The sequence below is a fragment of the Suncus etruscus genome, chromosome 6 (genome assembly GCF_024139225.1).
Source record: "Suncus etruscus isolate mSunEtr1 chromosome 6, mSunEtr1.pri.cur, whole genome shotgun sequence".
Classification (NCBI taxonomy): Eukaryota; Metazoa; Chordata; class Mammalia; order Eulipotyphla; family Soricidae; genus Suncus; species Suncus etruscus.
Genome location: NC_064853.1, coordinates 97921660 through 97942844, shown reverse-complemented (window position 1 = coordinate 97942844; position 21185 = coordinate 97921660). Strand labels below are relative to the sequence as shown.

At 45.8% G+C, this 21185-nt stretch overlaps 1 protein-coding gene across 3 annotated transcripts in view; it reads right to left on the bottom strand.

The window, feature by feature from the left end:
• Positions 1-11407: 11407 nt before the first annotated feature.
• Positions 11408-21185, bottom strand: part of NMNAT3 (nicotinamide nucleotide adenylyltransferase 3) — a 93069-nt gene continuing 83291 nt past the window's right edge. For all 3 annotated transcript variants that reach the window (XM_049775888.1, XM_049775887.1, XM_049775889.1), the window contains 2 exons: positions 19607-19689; positions 11408-11945 (listed from right to left, as the gene is read on the bottom strand). In XM_049775888.1, coding sequence (XP_049631845.1) covers positions 11566-11945; positions 19607-19689 — 463 coding nt within the window. In that variant the 3' untranslated portion in view covers positions 11408-11565. The remainder of the gene's footprint in view (positions 11946-19606; positions 19690-21185) is intronic.

Here is a 21185-nt window from a genome sequence, read left to right as displayed (position 1 = left end):
TCTATTATGGCTTGCTAACATGTTTTTTAGTTCTTCAGTTCCATTTGTATGGATTCTCTCATCTTCTGAAAGAGTTCTTCTTTGAATTGGTTGAATTGTTCATCTATAGATTTCTTAATTTCACAGACTAGTGACTCCTTGATTTCTATTGCTAAACCATTAAGTGTTGGTTTTAAATCCTCATTTATAAGTCTCTGACTATTGGATGGACTGAAAATTTGCCAGGATTTCTCTCCATATCCCCAGTATAAGTGTCTTCCTTACTTCCTCATTAATTTTCGCATTTAATGGTTTGGAGTGCTGGAGTATCAGGGTGTTTAAGAAAGTGAGCTATTGAATTGTTTGTATGAAATGTGGCTCAAGGTATATCTTCTTAGAGGTTATTTTTCTAAACTAACAAGGTTTTATAAGTATGATAAAAATATTGCCTACTAGTTTATTGATTTGTACAGCTGGTTTTTGAGCTGTATATTTTCAAAGAGAAAGAAATGCTAGATCCAATCTGCCAGGGACTCATTGATATAAACTGAAATGACTTTGGTTTGGGAAAAGGAGGACCGATAGGAAGGAGGGGGGGTTCAGTAATGGCACTGGAACCCAGAGGGAGGCTGAAGAAAGGCTGGAAAGAAGGCCCAGTTCTCGCTTGGTGGAGGGGATTAGGACAGGAGTTTCTCTGTTACCGCCAGACACAGGCCTGACTATCCAGGAGTCAAAGGATCAGCAATGGTGCTGGGACCCAGAAGGAAGCTGAGAGAAGACCCAAAAAGACAGTCACATTTGCAGTTCGGTGGAAGGTGAGGTTCCTTATTCTCTCCCAGGCACAAACCTGGCTGTTCTCAAAGGGCAGACAACCAGTGATGGCACTGGAACCCTGAAGAAGGCTGAGAGAAGGCTTGGGAGGTGCAAATCTGATGGATTAGACAACTTGAGAGTGTTTTCTAGATGAAGCAATTTGAGGGAGAGGAACTGGAATTAGCCCAAAGAGGGGAAGGAAGGATCCAGTATGTCTGGCAAAGGAGATGGCATGTGTTAATGCTAAGGAAGTACCAGAGCTGGGTGGGTGTTAAAAGCTGGGAAAGGTCAGTGTAGCTGCAAGAGTTGCAGATTGAGGTCAGGTAAGGAGCTCTCAGGAGAGGTAAACAAGCACAAACAGCTCAATACCATTATTGAAGTAAATGTCAGCATCATGAAAACACACCTATTTTCTGCAGGTGGTCTGAAGAGCTTTAGTAAATGTCTATATCTTTGTCTAACCATCATCCACATCTGGTTTCCTTCAAAAGATCCCTTGTGCCCTCTTGAAGCCAGTCTCCCTCTTCTAACCTCCATCCTTTATAACTTTGATTTTTTTAAAAAAAATACTTTCCTCGTTGTCAGGTTATCAATTTAGCACTGGCACATGCTGGCGTCAGAGCAGCATTATGAATGCCCTGGAGGGGACTGGGCTCCTGGAGCTGTTGTGGAGAACTCTGTCGTATTTCTTTCATATACCACGAAAACACCGAGGCGAGAGTAAATGATCATGCAAGGAGTCTATAGTTAATCCCATGACAGTACACTTTGGGTGGGGGGAGCCCTGTATCTCCTAGGCCAAGGGAATTTCCCTCTATAATATCCCCAATAGTTACTGTGCCTATACAGGGGGAAAAAGAAAATTAAAAAAAAGCACAAAACAATTATTTTTCCACATATTTATCGATTGCTCGATTTTTTGACGTCTTTATGTTAGTGTAGGCATTGAAGTTGATGTCTCCAATATTATTTTATTTTATTTCATCTTAGCTTTCTCTTTCTTTTTGTACTACGGCATGAATTGATTTCAGAACCAAGATTGTTGTGTGGTGCTTGTCTTTATTGCTGTGGTGCTCACTGGATATTTAATTTGATATTTCTTTCTGTATTGTTGTGGTGTTTCAATTCCCTTTTTTCACATCCTCTCTCAAACTGAGGTTGAAATCCTCTGGAAGGACTCCACCTATTTTCAGCATATTTGACTTCTTTTTTTTTCTTCTTCTTATTTTGTGCCCCAATCTATTGCTTTTCTTTCCTTCAAACAAAGCCATATAACTCGATTTATCTAGCTCCGCTCCTTAAATAGAGGGGGAGACAGAGGAGGGTACCAGGACCAAACAGATATATGATCACTAATAGTGAGCTGGACAAAGAGGGGACCACCTACTCTAGCAGTTCGGAGGGTGATGGTGGGTATATGGATTGCAGAAGGGGAACTGGGATGGGAGGAGAACAAATTTGGTGACGGGTATTCCCCTGATTCAATGTTGACATGTACCTAAAATACTACTGTGAACTACTGTAAGCCATTATGATCAAAATAAAAATTAAAAAAAAAAGAAAATAAAAAATGTAGAAATTAAAAAAAAATACTTCCCTTATGGAATCATTCGACATTCCATGTTTGCTTCTTTCATTGAACACGGCTTTTTTGTTTTTGTTTGCTCTGAAACCAAACCTGGAAGTACTCAGGAATCACTGCTAACCTCAAGGAACCCTACAGAATGCCAGGGTCGCAAGGTCGAACCCAGGTCGGCCTTGCAATCACCCTACCTGCTTTTCTATCTTCTGGTCCCTGACTGTGGCTTCAAGGCTCATTTCTGATTTTGCATCACTAGCTCTTTCTTTTGCTTGATGAATTGTCAGGGGTGGGGGCAGTATGCAGATACTGGCTATTCCTGTGTCCTTATGCAGGCTTGTTCCCACATTGCAGTGCTTTTCCACAGCAATACAAGCAGCCCTGAAGGAAAAACCAGAGCAGTTCACTCTCCCGTGGGTGGACCTATCTGGTTGATTTTGTGGATTTTAAGGTAGGCAAAAGGGCTGCTCATTGGATCTCTGCAGACTCTTGGGAAAAAACATCTCTTCCTGGGCTTGCAATCTCTTTCCTTTGCTGAGAGAAAGGCTTTGTTCCCAGGACTTCACACTAGAACAGGGGTCTCAAACTCGCGGCCCGCAGGCCATTTGCAGCCCTTGATACAACATTTTGTGGCCCACAGCTGGCCTTCAAATATTGCAGTATTCGCGATTATTCGCTTACCGAATAATCACAATAAAAAATTGCATTAAACATTTCCATACCCCGAGCAGTTCCGTTTGGGTATGCAAATGTTAAATGTGATTTTTTGCGATTTTTTTCTTACTAATGCGACTTTTTATTGTGAATATTCGGTAAGCGAATAATCGTGAATACTTTGCGCCTAGCACAGACAACATTTCCGCTGCTCCTGCCTGCTGTCCCTTGCATTATCGAGGCCTAAGGGAGAGAAGAGAGAGAAGTTTATTACAGAATTAGATTTTGTCAGGCCTTCATCATGACTTCATCAAAGCCTGCAATGAAGAGAAAGATTGATGACGAGCACAGACAATTTTAGGAAAAGTGGGAGATGCAGTATTTCTTTGTTGAGCACAGGGGCATCCCCACATGTCTTATTTGCTCAGAGAAAGTTGCAGTGCACAAGGAATACAACTTGAAACACCATTATTCAACTAAATATGCTGAGGAATGTGCAAAATATCAAGGAAATGAGAGAGCCAAGCGGGTTGCCAGTCTTAAAGCATGTCTAATGAGGCAACAAGATTTCTTCAAGAAAGCAACCAAAGAGAATGTTGCATCAGTCGAAGCTAGTTACATGGTTAGTGAGATGATTGCTAAGGCAGGGAAACCATTCACAGAAGGAGAGTTTGTTAAAAAAAATGTATGTTACAGGCTGCAAGTATTATCTGTCCGGAAAATAAAGGTCAGTTTAGCAAAATCAGCCTTTCTGCCAACACTGTGGCAGAGCACATTTCTGACATGTCAAGTGACATTTATCATCAACTGTGTGAGAAAGCCAAATGTTTTGATGCATACTCAGTTGCTCTTGACGAGGGCACAGATATAACAGACACTGCACAGCTCACAATTTATGTCCATGGTGTTGATTGCAATTTTGAATTGACAGAGGAGCTGCTCACAATAATTCCAATGCATGGCCAGACCACTGCTAATGAGATATTTCTGCATCTGTGTGATGCCATTGAGAATGTAGGTTTGCCATGGAAAAGGTTTGTTGGAATAATAACTGACGGAGCACCATCGATGACAGGGAGGAAAAATAGACTGGTGGCACTTGTTCAAAAAAAACTTGAAGAGGAGGGTGTAGAGAAGGCCAATGCTCTTCACTGCATTATCCATCAGCAGGCCCTTTGCAGTAAATGCCTGCCGTGTGACAATGTGATGTCTATTGTTGTGAAATGCATCAACCAAATCAGATCCAGGGGCTTAAAGCATGTTGAATTAAATAATTAATGATGGATCTGGATGGCGATGGATGGAGGTGGATGGCATCCCAGGCCACGTGGCTCTGCAACCCCCATCCAGCCGGCGGGTCCCAGGCCCAGGTGAAAGGCGGAGTCACTCACTCACATGCAGACATCAGGAAGCATCAGCTTTATTCATGCCCTGACCACCACAGGTGTGTGGCCTATCTCATAACCTTTCAAGCATTCGGCCATTCTTAGCCCTGCATCTTAACTCCTTTCAGCCATCTCCCTTTGGCCTCCCATCCTGGTCAAAGACCAAAAGAGGCAGAGACCCAAAAGCCAGAGCGCCCAGCAGCGCAGAAAGGGCCCGAATCCCCTCGGTCCAAGGCTTTTCTAACTTTTCCAAGACCCCTCCCAGGAATGGGCGGGGTTTTGCAGGTAAGGTCACACATAATATTTGGTTCCCAAGACCCCTCCCAGAAATGGGTGGGTCTCAGGTAGCTACACCTAAATCCAGGGTCTCAGATTGGTACACCTACAAAAGTACAGGAGGTTCCGTGCTTTTTTAGAGGAAATGGAGTCAGAATATGGAGATGTGCTCTATTTCACCAAGGTACATTGGTTCAAGAGGGGAAATGTCCTGAAAAGATTTTTTTGAGTTGAGAGCCTTCTATGAAAGCCTTCATAGAGAAGGATGGGAATGTTGTTTCTGAGTTGAGTGATCACAAATGGCTCATGGACTTAGTTTTTCTTGTTGACATCACACAAAGTTGAATTTACTAAACAAGATATTACAAGGCCTGGGGCAGCTTATCAGTGCTGCCTATGACAACGTGAGAGCATTCTTCACAAAACTTGTGTTATGGAAATCCCAGCTCTCTCAGACAAACCTTTGCCATTTCCCAGCATGCAAGAAACTTGTGAATGCAGGCATACCATTCAGTGGTGAGAAATATGTTGACGCTATTTTTAAGTTAGAGAAGGAATTTGATCACAGATTTGCAGACTTCAAAAAGCACAGAGCCACTTTCCAAATTTTTGTGGACCCCTTTTCCTTTGATGTACAAGATGCCCCTCCTGTGCTTCAAATGGGGTTCATTGACCTGCAATGCAACTCTGATCTCAAAGCCAAGTTCAGGGAGATTAGTGGAAAAGCAGACATGCATGAGCAATTTTTGAGAGAATTGCTCCCTCAGCTTCCCTGAGCTTTCCAAAATGTTCAAGTGCACCATGTGCCTTTTTTGGGAGCACATATTTGCGTGAAAAGTTATTCTCCACGTTGAACTTCAATAAGTCAAAGTACAGGTCTAGACTTAATGATGATCATCTTCAATCATACTGAGGGTCTCAACTGCTTCCTCTCTAAAGCCAAATGTGGTTCAGATTTGTGAGAAGAAGCACTGTCAAGTCTCTGGCAGCTAGGAATAGGCAAAAGATGCCATGTTCAGAAGAACTGTTCATGATCTTCACTCAATGTTTTATTCATGTTCAGAAGAAATTATTAAAACTGTTAATAATGACGTTTGAGGACTTTTTTTTTTTGTGAAATCACTTATGTGGCCCTGCTTCACCCCGACTTTGCCTCCTGCGGCCCCCAGGTAAATTCAGTTTGAGACCCCTGTAGTAGAGGATCTGGGAGAGGCACAGAGGATCATACTGGTAGAAACTGTGCATTCTGGGGTTATGCACCAGCCTGATGCACCAGCACAAAGAAAGATTTGGAGGGCCATAACCTTAGCCCAGTTAAGACTTCCCAAGCTCTCATCCCCTTTTCCCAGGGTGTGTGTGTGTGTGTGTGTGTGTGTGTGTGTGTGTGTGTATAACATATTTTTTTCTGCAGTAAAACGAAATGCTTGCACCAGGAAAGGCAGCCCAAAATTCAGAACCCTGACTTTTCATGGCAGGCTACTAATAGATGTGCTCTGCTTGCACAACCAGCCATGAAAGCTGACATTCCAAATGCCTAGGAGGCATGCAGGCATCCACTCTTCATCCCAACCTCCTTCATCTCAACTAGTCTGGCCAAGATGGCATCAAAGGCAGCAGTTCTCCAGGCAAGCAAGCAGAAGAACGTACCAACCAAGAGTCTGTTTCTCTGGCGCCAGCCTCATGTGCACAGTTGCTTCAAAGCAGACACATCAGGTGAGCTCTGGCAGTGCCTCTTGCAGTCTGAGCTCAGCCAGACTAAACAGGGTCTTGCCCCCACCCATGTTGGACTCTCCCCTCCCCCATGTAGGCTGCCTTGGTTCCACTGGATGCTACTCATTGTTGCATTCAGGAATGGAATGTTTTCTCCAAGGCCGTGACTTATCTTTTGTTTTCTGAATAGTCCTTGGAAGGAATTCAGGCAGGCGAATACTTTGGACAGTTCTGTAGATGTGTGTGTGTGCACACAAACATACTATACTGACTGTTGTGTGCAGGATGGATTCCTGAGGATGGATGTCAGCACCAAATGGAGAATAATAAACCAAAGATAGATGAGGCTACCAGGGAGGAATGTGGAGAAAAAGATCTGATTACAGACATACATTAGGGATTTCCAGAAGGGAGGTAGGGCCCCCAAACTTGCCCTGAGAAAAATACTATTATTGTGTGTATGTTTGGGGAGAATCATACCTATCTCTGTATCAGGGAATCACTCCTGGCATATTAGGGGGCCATGTGGTGTTGGAGATTAAATTGGAGTTGGCAGCATACAAAGCCAAGTGCTTATCCACCCCAGACCTATACTATTTCTCCAGCCTTGGTTGGGTCGTTAGCATTGAAATCTCCCATTAAATAGCAGGATCATGAGTTCTTGTACTTGGGGGAAAAGTGGGAACTGGGGAGCTTTGGACCTCTTCTAAATTCCCAGTGTCTGGAACCATGACTGGCATGTAATATTTTGGGTTCATGTGAAAGAGGCACATTCTTGGAGCCTGTATGTGCCATACATGTGCCACAAAGTTGAGTTTGGATACCAGACAAGCATTTTGTTACTGAAAGGGAGTGTAGGCTGTGCATAAAAGCTGATGTAGGCAGGGACAGGACTTTCCGGGGGAGAGAAGGGACAGATGAGAAAATCCATTTTCACACCAGCACCATAACCACAGAGACTCCGAACATCAGAGCATGGCCACTTTCCAAGGGGATACCAGGTCACTGTTGTGTTTGCACAACACAGTTGTATTTCTTCTCTCTGAAGAATCCTTTCTCAGACCTGGCTTCAGGATGGCCACTGGGCAGTTGCTACTAAAAGGTGTGGATTCTTCTCATCCAGAAATATAACAAGACCCAGTTGCAAGAAAGGCCCGAGGGGATCTGGGGGGGAGGACACATGAAACCAGGTGTGCCAACCAGTTTGAACACAATAAACTTGGTGTTCTGACAATGTGGACATGATAAGCTTGGTGGACTGGCCAGTGTGGATACGATAAACCAGGAACTCGAGAAGGGGGTGAATTCTCTTTTCTGATATTGAAAAGGAGATGGGTGGATACATGGGTCAGTGAGAGCATAGAGATGGAGCTGTGTGTGGGCATCTAACGCACATTCACACACACGCATTTCAGCATATTGCTGCATTTCAGCAGTGGAAGGGTCTTCTAGTGGCCTAAGCTTCCTGAGGGATTGGCCAAGCAGAGGGAGCCCTGCTGTCTCTGTCTGTACATAGACTTCTCATGTCTTCTTTCCAAGAAACTAGTGGTCAGGCCATGAGCCGCCCTCACCTGTCCTCCTCTGGCTTTGCACAAGCTGTTCATGCCTGAGAGTTCGTGGGTCCCGTGCCTTTCATCCTGCTCTTGTATCTTTTCAACCCCAGATTCACCCTCTCTCTTCCTCAATTTTCTACAGTCCAATGGTCCTCAAACTATGGCCCTCGGGCCATATTGTATTTGCTCCCATTTTCTTCACTTCAAAATAAGATGCATGCAGTGTGCATAGGAATTTGTCCATAGTTTTTGTTTTTACTATAGTCTGGCCCTCCAACAGTTTGAGGAACAGTGAACTGGCCCTGTTTAAAAAGTTTGAGGACTGGGCCCAGAGAGATAGCACAGCCTTGCAAGCAGCCGTTCCAGGACCAAAGGTGGTTGGTTCGAATCCCAGTGTCCCATATGGTCCCCCGTGCCTGCCAGGAGCTATTTCTGAGCAGACAGCCAGGAGTAACCCCTGAACACCGCCGGGTGTGGCCCAAAAACCAAAAAAAAAAAAAAAAAAAAGTTTGAGGACCACTGGTACACTCTCAGAGGGACAGTCTATCTCTGAGTTGTGATGGGCTAAGTTTTGGGTGGTTTTGACTTAACTGGTATTTATTATTTAGGATTTTCACAATTGAATTTATCCTAGTTGGTGAAGTATGGTTGTTTCCTAATTTGGATCTTATGGTTTTGACATGAAGTGATGCTGGCTGCCCTTATGTACAGTGCCTCAGGAAGTTTTCCTTTGCAAGCTTCCAAGCTTTAAGTGTTTGAGATGTGGTGTTGGAGTTGAATCCTCTTCATTTACATTTTAAATATATTATTTATTGGTGGTGTTAGGCTGATAGTGTGGGGTGGGATATCAAACTCAGGGACTCAGCCATACTGGCCAACTGCCCTTCCACCTAAGCTCTCTCCCAGATTCTTCCTTCCAAAAAGGCATAAAGGGACTGGACGGAGAGTACAGAAGTTGAAGGCATTTGCTTTGCATCCTGCTGACGATGGTTCAAATCCTCAGCACTACAGTCCCCTGAGCACCACTAGGGGGCACTTCTGAGCAGAACGAGGAATGGTCTCCAAACACTGCTGGTTTTGTCCCCAAAAGTAGTAAAACTGCTGATGGATATGAAAATGCTCACACCCACAGTGAGGGCTCCTCTCCTCATCTATGATCTGGAAAGGGCTCATATAGCTTCAAGGGTCAGAATATGAGTTGTATGATGTTCTGCCTTTCCCCTACCTCCTGTCTGCTCCTGCACTAAAAGCTCAGGGGTGGGCGCTGTTTTGACAGTCCCCGATGCATTCCTAATGTGCTGAGCTCCCAGGAGATCCTCAGCAGACACCACCAGAATCAATGAACATTGAGTTGTGCATCCTAATTGTTCTTATCCACAGACCAGCTCACCCTCATTGCAAGTCTCCTTCCCATCCTGCATCTACACCAAAGTACAAGGTCTGCTGCAACCCCAGATGGTAAAGAAGTGTGGGAAGGAAGCACTTGAGAGTAGAGGAGGCAGCAGTTGGGGAGACTCTGAGTTAAAGTTGTGCCTCCTAATTCCTCCTAGAATTATTCCCTGAGAATAAACATGGTTTCATGAGTCATGGCATGCCCTCACAAGTGGGAACTGGAAGTCAGAGGTGCTGGAGTCGCAGCAGCCAATCAGAGCTGGGAGACACATCTGAGGATAGTGACTCCTCCTCATTTAGAGGTCACAGCATTGGGGCTACAGAAGGGAGGGGTAGATCTAGTGGCTGCTTGCACCACTTGGATAAGACCATTGGATTCCTGTCCCTATATGGGGGCCAGAGACCAATGAGGTGGGGACCGGTAGTTTCAATTTACAGATTGAGGCAGCTTCAGAGAAACCCATTTCCTCACCACTCCTCTTTGTCATGGTGCACAAATACTTTGTATATTTGGGTATATTTGCCTGAAAGATTAAGTATGTACAGGACTAAGGATGCAACTGAAATTGGAGAAGTCACTTCTGCTGCATGCAGGCAGTAAAGCAAGAACAAAGTGCAACAGACAATTAGGCATCCCAGGTGAGTGGGCAATGAAGAATCCCCAGCACACAGAGGATTATGTACAGGGTACCATGTCCCATTCACCCACCTACTCATCCATCCACCATTATCCATCTACCCCAACTACCCCCAGTCCCCTCCATCCATCTGGTCCCACTGTCCATCCACCCCATCCATCTGCCCAGAACAAGCTGTTCATTCAGATCTCATGTCAGAGAGTTGTTTTCAGGGCTGAGGAGCAATCACTTTCTCTGCAGCTAGTACCTGTGAGCATAAACTTCTAAATACAGGAGCAAAATTCATGAAGCAGCTAAAAAAGAAGAGCAGGTAGGTTGGGCATGCATAATATAACAAAGGAGGCACTTTTCATTAGTACTTTTTTGATGTCAATTTATTATTTATCCCTTTGCCAGTAGTTGAACAGGTGGATAATCAAACATTCACACAGACCCGTATGGAATCGGGCAACTGCTTCCTATCAGACCCTTTTTAGAAGCCTGGATATTGGGAAGCCTGGCCCAAAGAAAATAGCTGGACTATAAAAATCTGCTGGATCAAAAAGTGGTGAGTGCAGCTAGAGAAATAGCTGCACTGACAACTACCATGACAATGATAGTGTGAGAGAGAAATAGAATGCCTGTCCCAAAGACAGGCAGGGGATGGGGGAGGAAGGAAATGGGGGACATGGTGGTGGGAAAGTTGCACTGGCAAAGTGGGGGGAGTACATTCTATGACTGAAACCCAACTCTGAACCTGTTTGTAACCATGGTGCTTAAACAAATTAAATTATTATTTTTTTAATCTGCTGTATCAAAAAAGTGTCTGAAAATCAGCCATGCCTTGGGAAAGGTTTAGTTCTAACTGGATCCATGAACCCACCCTTAGTAGGCCAGGCTGTCACCAGTGCTGAAGAACTCCAGGATAATCAGCTAATGGTGTATCTCATTTTCTAAGCCCTGTTAAGGCAGCTGTGCATGAAACGAGTTGTCCACCGAGCCCTTGGTTCTGAAATGAGCTCACCGTCAGGTCTCTCCAATCAAGACTGGGATGGATGCAATGCCCCCTGCAAATTAGAACCTGCAGAGTGTCTCAAACATTAGAGGGGCCAGTGGACTCAGAACTCCTCTGGACACTCCATGAGAAAGGTCTCTTCATCCAAGGGTATGAGAGCTTTTGCTCAAGTTGTAACAACCTGCTACGTTCTGTAAGGACACCAGGATGGATGCCTAACCTGGTGATAGGGACAAGACTCCCGAAGTGGAAAGCTCTTCCCAGGACAAAGTTTGTCAAACCAAAACCAATGAATTGTGAAAAAGAAAAAAAAAAGGAAGAAAGAAAGACTGAGAGAAAGAAGGAAAGGAAAGAGGAGACAGGGAGAAAAAGGAAAGGTGAAGTAAAGGATGGAGAAGAGGAAAGAAGGGAGGAAGGAAGATATGGGGGGAAGGAAGGGAGAAAGGGAGAGAGGAAGAAAAGTATAGAAAAGAAGGAAGGGGAAGAGAAGAATAAAAGGGAGGGGAACAAAGAAGGGAAGAAAAGGGAGTAGGAGGAGAGGAAGGAGAAGGAAAGATCCCACAGCCCTCTGTCCAGGAGGGGAGGTGGCTCCCTAGCGTGTCCTTCCTTTCTTCCTCTGGGAGTCACTGGAGCCCGCAGTGTCCAGGGTATAGAGGCCGTGGACCCTAATGTAGGCCAGCACGGAGTCTGGAACCAGGTACTTCACGCTTTGGCCCCGTCGCAAAGCCTGCCGGACATAGGTGGCACTAATATTGTTCTGCACAGGCTCCGTGGCCAGGTGGATGTTGTGCTGGTACCGCTGCAGGATAGGTGAGTCCGAGATGTAGGCGGTGGCATTGTGGCCTGCCCGGCTCATGCACACCAAGCCAAAACGCTCCAAGATCTCCTGGATGTGCTCCTCCTTCCAGAGGCCAGGTGACTGGAAGGTCTTTAGGATGTCAGCCCCACAGAGGAGCTTCAGCTCAGGCACAGCTAGGAAAACAAGGGTGGAGCCCACTGAGTCAGGGCCAAGGCAAAGCCAGCCAGAGACCAGAGAGTCTATCATCCCCTCCCAAAATTTTCCCAGTGCTGTTCTTGGAATTGGCCTGATACTGCTCCAGGTACGTCATAATGCAAACAATGGCATGTTTGTTTAATGCTGGCCAAGTGCTAAGGGACACAGGATGCATTTCTAGTTTTTTCCCAAAGTGTCCCCTCCCACAAACCCCCCATGGTTACTGGGTCCTATGGCAGAGGATTCAAGGCAGCTGTGCTAGGATCCATCCCCTGATGGAAGACCTTAATGAGAACTAGGCCTCGGGCATGTCACTACCCATCCCAGAATCTATGTCAGCTTACCTCAAGCATCTGCCAGTTTTAAGTAAAATCTTACCACAGAGGCTAATGACAAAGGAACCTGGGATAGCCAAGAGGTTGCCTCGACTCCACCTGGTGACCTTTCAACTGTTTCCAATAAAACAAAACTCTTGAAAAACTCATTCCTGTGGATCCTCTGTTGGCATTTGTTCTAACCAAAGTAGCACTGTCTCCTGCCCACCCCTGTGGGGATCATACAGAGCATCTATGTTAAGCGTTTTATGGGGCTAATATCACTGGGTCCTCAGAACAACTTCCTAAGGGAGGTGCTATTATTGTGCTCATTTTGTGGAGAGGGAAACCAAGGCACCACCGACCACAGGACCTGCCTGCAGTTTAGGTCTTAGCGGGAGGAGTCAGATGGAAGAGTCAGATAGATTCCTATTGTCCAGCCTCCAGGACGGGCCCTTGCAGCTGATGGGCTTTGCCGCCGCCTGCTGACAGAACCTGTCCCTGCAACACTCCCCAGATCCTCAGAAGGGGTTGATGTGACCCAAGAGAACCCAGCACAGTCTAGGATCTCTGGTCCTGGAATTAAGTCAGGCTTCTATAAGGGGCCAAAGCTGGGTTACTAGAGTGCTGTTATCTCTCAGCCACTGTGATCCCTCAGTCCAGGAGCTTCAGCGCTGCCACTGGCTGAAACGCATACTGATGCCAACACTCGTTTTAGGTTCTTTGATGTGGAAGGTTCTGAAGGGCTCTGGAGGTAGACCAGGAACCAGATATGAAACAGAAAGTGAGAACTGGAGGGTTTGTTTCAGTTGTCAGAGGGTAGGTGCTGCTGTGTGGCTGGTACCAATCCAGCTTTCTCTGGAACTCAGTTTCCCCAGCCAGAAAGTGGGGACTCCATATTCCCTCTTTGTGTTCATCCTCACACATTCAGAAAGCATCTAATGATGAAAATTCTGCAAATGCTCTCACTCCTCCATAGTGGGACAACCATGATTACCATCATTATTCTTGAGACAAAAGGATAATACCACACTCATTAATGCATGAATTCTCAGTGACTGAAAACTTGAAGACCTCGAGAGTCAAATCCTGCCTCTGCCATTCAACCACTGGGCATGACATCAGTGCTCAAGTGAAGATATTAATTGTGCTTATCTCACAAAGAAATCTAGAGCTGAGTGGGATTATACATGGAAGCCCAGACTGCCACCCACCCAACCACCCTTCTATCTACCCACATATCCATTCACCAAAGCACATACTTAACAATTTAGGAGGTTACCTCATAAATGCCTGCTCTTTGAAGTCAATAAAACAGCATTTAAAAATTACCCAACCACTGACACTTCTCCTTTAAAGTGGCCAGTCCCATTGCTCAGAACATACATATGGATTCGACACACTCTCTGTGTTGATGAGGTCTGGCTCTCATTTCTTATTTATTCAACCATTGTAAAATAGCAAGAGATCAGAGACTGACCTTTCAAACATCTGGGTATTTTTAATGTGATCTTCATGTGTGTGTATGAATGTATGCATGCATGTGCTTGGGGGAAGTTAAGGGATGTATACTTAATGTATATTCAATGCCCCAATGAAGGGATTTCTGGGGAGAACACCACTGTCTCCACAGGTTAGAGAAGTTAAGTAGATGTTTTCTCTTTCCTCCAGGAAAGTTCTGTGGGGACACCCTCAACACAAGCCTTGCTCTCACAGGCTGTGTAGTTCACTAATAGACTGCCAGGAAGAGGAAACATGCTCAGACTCCTCCTGAACACTGAGGGACATGGCCCCAACTCTGGCTTGTGAGATCAGAAAATTTCTCAGATGTCTGCCCCTTTCCAAGCCACCCATGAAGCTTCCCAAAACTCTTCCAATCCACTGACTCAGCTTGTCCAAATTAAAAACACTGAAGTCTTGAACTTCAATAAGAATAAAGTGAACATGAAGTGGTGGGGGTATCATGTGATGTGTCCAAGTAGCCAGAGGAGGCCTTGAGAAGCCAGAGCAGCAGACAGGCATGGACAGACCAGGAGGGAAATGCCTGTCACCACTATTCTTGAATGTTTGGTAGCCTCAACTCTGACACTGGAGGGTATCAATCCTGAGATCAGTATGCCTTAGGTTTGAGTTTCAGATCTGAGGGGTGGGGGGTGGATCTTGGGACAGTGGAAGCCCCTGGACCTGTTTCCTTGGTGACTGGGTGACAAGAGCAGGTCATGGGACATCCCGCTGTGGTGTGTGCATAAGGCCCTGTACCTCAGGTGGCACCTCATGGCCCACTGTGGAGTCCTAGGCTGTGCCCAGCTGTACCCAAGAAGAGGTTCCAGAGTTGAGGCCAGGTATCAGGTTGATGGTATCGGAGACACACACCACCACCATCACCACCACCACCAATGAAACATGCATACTCCTCTGAGTTTACTCAAGGAACCACAGAAACAGATCAAGGGATGTGGTGAGAGGAGAAAGAGATCAAGGGATGACCCAGCTTCTGGGACCTGTCCCTATCAGTCAACAGTGGGACCAAGTGGGGCAGGCAGTTCAAGGACTCTGGCACCCCTTTCCCCCCAGTATCACCCTTTCACAGCCCTGAAACACATCTTACTGGGGCCATCCAAATAGCAATGAGCAGGGCGGGCCCCAGGTCCCAAGGTCAGAGCCTGGTGGTATCCAAGGCCATGAGAAATGTGGGTAACAGGACAATCCCTTGGAAATAGCACCAATTGTCTGTACAGATCTCAACTACAGAACCAATCGCACTGCATGCAGGAGAACCCAACTTCAACAACCAAACTTAAAAATATACCAGTCAGGGAGGCAGGCTGAGGACACTGGTGGAGGGAAGTTGACTCTGTTGATGGGATTATTGCTGGAACATTGTATTACTGAAACTCTATTATGGACACTTTTATAAACTGCATTGTCTAAGTAAAAAAATGGAAAAAAAAAAAAAAAAAGAAGAAATTTCTCCAGGAATACACACTACATCACATCTTGCCAGAGACCAAGCCTAGGCTGAGAAAAATGTCCTCTTCCTTGTGAAAGTTGCACTGGATTCATGTTTTCTTTCTTCTTTTGATTTCATATTTGAAATCTGTGTCCATTATGGAACACAAGGAAAATAATCAGCATTTGAGAAGAAAATAGCAATAGCTGCAATTCTGATTTCTACAAATAAGCAGATAATATTGTAGTATGCTTCTTCAGGTTTTTGCCTCAGACAGGCAATGGAATGTATATTGACGTTTTTTTTTTTTTTAATATGTTTGAGGTTATCTCCGCAGATCCCTCCCCACCCATTTTCTTTACAGGAATTGCTGCACCTCAGGACATCCCTGAATCTGGACCTGTGTATTCACTCACACTCCCCTCTTCTCAAACACTGGGGTGCCTTCCATTCTCCGCCATCACAAAAACTGCTGTGCCAGACATCTTTCTGTACAACTCTGCACTGGCTTCTAATTATTTCCTCAGTCAGACTCCTTCCTACAAGGGGAATTTTTCAAGCAAAGGGCATCAGCTCTCCTCCAAGCTCCTGTGTATCTTAGTAAACTTTCATTCCACAGAAATGTCCTTTATTGAGGCACCATTTCAGGACAGAACAACAGTGGGACTGAGGAGGACCACAAAAGAGGGGGTAAGAGACAAACTTTTTTTTTTGTTTTGTTTTTGGGCCATACTCGGCGGTGCTAAGGGGTTACTCCTGGCTGTCTGCTCAGAAATAGCTCCTGGCAGGCATGGGGGACCATATGGGACACCGGGATTCGAACCAACCACCTTTGGTCCTGGATCGGCTGCTTGCAAGGCAAACACCACTGTGCTATCTCTCCGGGCCCCTGACAAACTTATTTATGAAACATAAGAGGTGAAGTGTGAGTATACAGAAATTCAGTGTGTCCTCCCTCCTTCATGAGGCTTCTTCACTTCAAGTTCACTCCCTTGCTCTCACTGACTGCTATAGCACCCTGGGGTCACAGAATGCCTGCAGGGCCCTTTCATTCCTTTCTAAGCTGAGTCTGTCAGAAGCCTGAAAGCCCGCATAGACTCTTCCCTCAAAACCTTCTGCACAACCTTTCCTCTCTACAAAGGACTTTTCGCAAAGAATCTCCACGCAGAATCTTCCTGATAAGAACATCCCTGCAAAAACCTTCCACACAGAACCTTCCCTCACAGAACTTCCTGCATAGAACCTTCCCAAATAGACCTCTCACAAAGAACCTCCCCACAAAGAACCTTCTTTTAGAGTTCTCCTACAAATTCTTCCCAATTGAACCTCAGCACAGAACATCTACTCACAAAACCTGCCCCTGTTACCCCTGCCCCAACTTCTTACCTAATCTCACCTGGATGATGAGACCTACCCACACTGGGAGGGGTCTGTGGCTAGTAATTGAGGGGTTATCTGGGGGGTGGGGTGGGGTGGGGAGAGATCAGACATAGAAAGGGTGTTTGCATGGCAGTTGATGGAGGCTGCTAAATAAAGCTTAGTTTAGAGGCCAAGTGAGATAGGCACATGGCGGTTAAGGTCTTGTAATAAAGCTGGATTTCTCCTGAAACTTTTGTTTGTTTGTTTGTTTTTGGGTCACATCTGTCAGTGCTCAGGGGTTCCTCCTGCCTCTACGCTCAGAAATCGCTCCTGGCAGGCTCGGGGGACATTATGGGATGCCAGAATTTGAACCACCGTCCTTCTGCATGCAAGGCAAACGCACTACCTCCATGCTATCTCTCCGGCCCCTTCTCCTGAAACTGCCTGTGGATCATTTCTTCGCTGTCACCCTGCACCTACATTCCTGAAGGGGCTGCAGGTGCTGGGCGGAGCCAAAAGAGGCCTCACCATCAACACTAGGACTTTATAATTAATACAACAACTTTCTGCACAAAATTTTCCCTCAAAGAACCTCCCCCACAGAACCTTCCCACCTGAAAGTCCCCACGCAAAACTTCCACATAGAATGGCCATAGTGCCTTAGAGCACAGAACTTCTCACCTAACCTTCCCACAGAGAATAGTCCTTCTAGAAACGTCCCACCTGAACCTCCCCCTTCAAGAACCTTTCTGCATAGAACATTCCCCAAAAGAACCTTTCCTTAAAGAACTTTCCCACACAGAACCTTCATCCCAGATACTTCCTCAAAAATTTCCTGCACAGAAACTTCCCACACAGTAGCTTCTCTCACCAAACCTTCCTCATAGCACTTTCCTACTGAATCCACCCTAGATAGAATCTTCCCAACAGAACTTTCTCACACAGAACCTTCCCACACAGAACCTTCCCTTACAGAATCTCCAGAAGACTCTTCCTACCTGAACCTCTCTGCACAGAACCTCCCCTTGAAAGAACCCGCCCTCACAGAACCTTCTTGCTTACAATTTTCCCTCCCTAGATCCTTTCCTTCCAGAACTCTTCTGCAGAATACCTTCCCACCTGAACCTCTTCACGCTGAACTTTTTCTCACAGAACTTCCATGCATAGAACCTTCCACACAGAGCCTTTCCTCACAGAACCTCCTGCACAAAACCTTCCCACACAGAACCTTCCCACCTTAATTTCCCTACATAGAATCTTCCCATATGAACCTCCCTACACAACCTTCCCATCTGAGCTTCCCTACACAAGAATCTTCCTACCTACCTGAACCTCTTCACACAATCTCCTACACAGAAACTCACCATAGAATCTTCCCTTACAAAATCTCCTACACATATATTTCCCACCTGAACCTCCTTGCAAAGACCTCCTCTCACAAAGCCTTCCTACTCAGAAATTTCCCCCACAGAACATTTCCTCACAGCATCCTACCTCACAGAACCTCCTTTCCCCTTGAACCTCCACACACAGACATACCTGCACAGTACCTTCCCTTAACCTTCCTACCTTAACCCGCCTCACAGAACATTTCTGCACAGAATTTTCTTCCTCTGAACCTTCCCTTACAGATCCTCTTCTCACAGAATCTTCCCTTACTGTACATTCCCACATGGAACTTTCCTGGGAGTATATGCAAGAACTGAGTGGAAATTAGCAACCTGATGAGTCTGTGTTATTGGATTTGGAGAGGAAGCTGAGGGAAGGATGACTTGAAGGAAGGAAGCAGAGTCATCTCCTTCCACATATATGCTCACTCTTGTGATACTACACTCTAAACCCACATTTATAGGCCCCATCACATTCCCATGCTGTCTGGGATGTGGAATGAAGGCTTTTAGCCAGCATCCCTGATGGGTTTGCTGTGAGTGATCCTCAATTGGCTTGTTGGGCCTTTTCATAGAACTTTTAGGGCACCTTGTGGCTATGTCCTTGGGTGTTGGAGTACATCTGCGAATATGATGTAAAGGGGTAGTGGGATAAAAAACAACAGCTATGAGCCCTACCTAGTGTGGAGTCAGTCAGAGGTGCTCTAAACCCTCAAGGGCAGGGTCCAGGTCAATAAGTCCCCATGGAGGCCAGTTACATTCTGCACCCCTGAGAACAAGCTTCTGCTTTCTGCATCAAGGAGTGTCTTTGTGCTGTCAGGCCAAATTCCCGGGCTGCCATCAGAGATGGAAGGTTCAGTGCTGGCTAACTACTTTCACTATTGATACCCAGCTTCTGTTCCCTGCACAAGGGGTCTCCATGCTGTTGGACCCCATCGTCAGGGCTACCGTCAGAGAAGGAAGGTTTGGTAGCTGGAAATCAGAAGTTACTGAGGGTCGTTCAAGAGATGGTGTAGCAGGGAAGGTGCTTGCGTTGCACACAGTTATCCTGGGTTAGATCTTGGGCATCCTGTAAGATTCCCCCTGAGCCCTTCCAGTAGTCATACCTGACCTCAGAGCAAGGAGCAAGTCCTGTGTCCTGCCCACTCTGGCCCAGAAGACAACACAAACAACAAAAGACTCCAAACCAAGGATTGTTAAAGGGGTAGGCACATGAAAAAGATGCTTCAGATTGATTTTTAGCACCCTTATATCAGGACTCCTCTGCTTAGCTGCCTCCAGTGACCCTGCTCCTGGCCCTGTTCTCTGTTTGGCTTCCCTCCAAACTACAAGCAAAGCTTTTGTTCAGGGGTTTCCAGGCAGTCGAGTTGCTTAGCCTAATTTCATGTGTCCAGAGTAGCCCCATTTGTAATCCAGGTCATAAGTACCAGGCACAGATGGATAAACTCCTTAGGGGCAGGAAATCTCCAATCAACCTCTAAGCTGATTGGAGATCCATGAACTGGGGGTTGGATTTGCTTTCACCTTTCTCTCCTTCCTGGGTGAACCAGAGAGAACCCTGAAATACTAATCTGGAACTCTCATTAGGCCTCCCTCTCCCACAGTCTAAGGGCTCACTCAGTACCCACCTGCAGAGGCAGGGAAAGGAGCCTTGCCAAGGTCCGGGCCTTCCATCGGGGACAGAGATGTGAGTAGCTCTTGGTGGTGATGCCTGTGTTGTAAATATAGGGAATCAGAATGCATCTGTGTCCCCCAGTCCCCAGGGCCACTCAGGAGACAGGTGGTGGCGATAGGTTGTTGTTCAGCTGCCCAGTCTTGATCTGTGACCACAAGGCCAGTTCAGGTGCATAAACTGCTGGGCCAGTCCTGGTGCACTTAGCCTGCAAAACACCCACACCCACACACATACACACAGCCAGAATAGGGAAGCCTGGTCCCCGCTTGTCTCCTGCCTTCTGGGAGCCCAGTGACCAGAGGGCATTAGCCGATTTCTATTCTTTCCATATTCTGTTCACACTCTCCTTCATCCTTGTTACTGCTTTGTTACTGCTGTTATTGTCATTGCTGTGGTTACTTGCCAGGCTAGGGAAGGGATTTACTTAAGGCTCAGACTGCTGAGTCACATCCCAAATCCCACAATGGATTTTCTTTGTTTTAACAGTACTGATGCCTATGACCTCATTATATTCCAGTTCCCCAAATAATACCAACAGCAAATTTCTTTGGTCCTATATTATAATTGCCACCAGCTCTTCTCTCCTTTTCTCTCTCGTTCTCATACATGCTCTCTCTTTTCTTTTATTATTATTTTTTGAGGGGTGGGGTGCCTAGGGCTCAAACTCTGAACCTCACACTTGGTTTTTTTTTGTTTGTTTGTTTTGGGGCCACACCCAGTTGCGCTCAGGAGTTACTACTGGCTCTGCACTCAGAAATTGCTCCTGGCAGGCTTGGGGGACCATTTGGGATGCCGGGGTTTGAACACATGTTCGTTCCAGGTCGGTAGCATGCAAGGCAAATGCTGTGCTATCACTGGCCCCTGAACCTCACACTTGGGAGTTATTATTTCTACCACAGTGCTCCACCCCTGACCTTACACTCTCATTTAAAATAAACAGTTGACTACAGATTAGAGTCATGAGCTATTCATATCAGAAGGTTCTGAGTTCAGAATCCAGAAGTTCTTGGAGTCAGTAAAGAATGAGCAGAGGGCATAAGCACATGCCAAGCATATACAGGGTCCTGTGGCATTGTAGAGTCAGGATTTCATCTCAGCAGTAGCACTATACATCTTGCATGGGTGAGGCCTTGGGTTCAAGCCTCAACATTGCAACCAAACCAAACCAAACCAATCAAAAAAAGGCTTTGATTCAAAATAAAAACTTCATTTCTGAAGTTGGGATGGAATCATCAGCCTTTTAGACTATTGGCAGGTAAGCAAACTGTCATATAGAGTAAGTTGCCACAGCTCATGGCAGGGTTCAGATGTTCAAAGCAATTGTGGCCATAAGCAAAATAAAACAAAAATCCCCCAAATAAAAGCCAACTTGACTGTATCACTCAATTCTCCACCTTTGCTACACAAAACAAATCATTTAGAAACCTTTTGAAAAGTACCTGTGTCTATACAACACCTCAGACATATCATAATATCGGTGTGCATGTGCATATGTGCAGGACCAAAAAGTTTCCCAGTGACTCATAACAGCC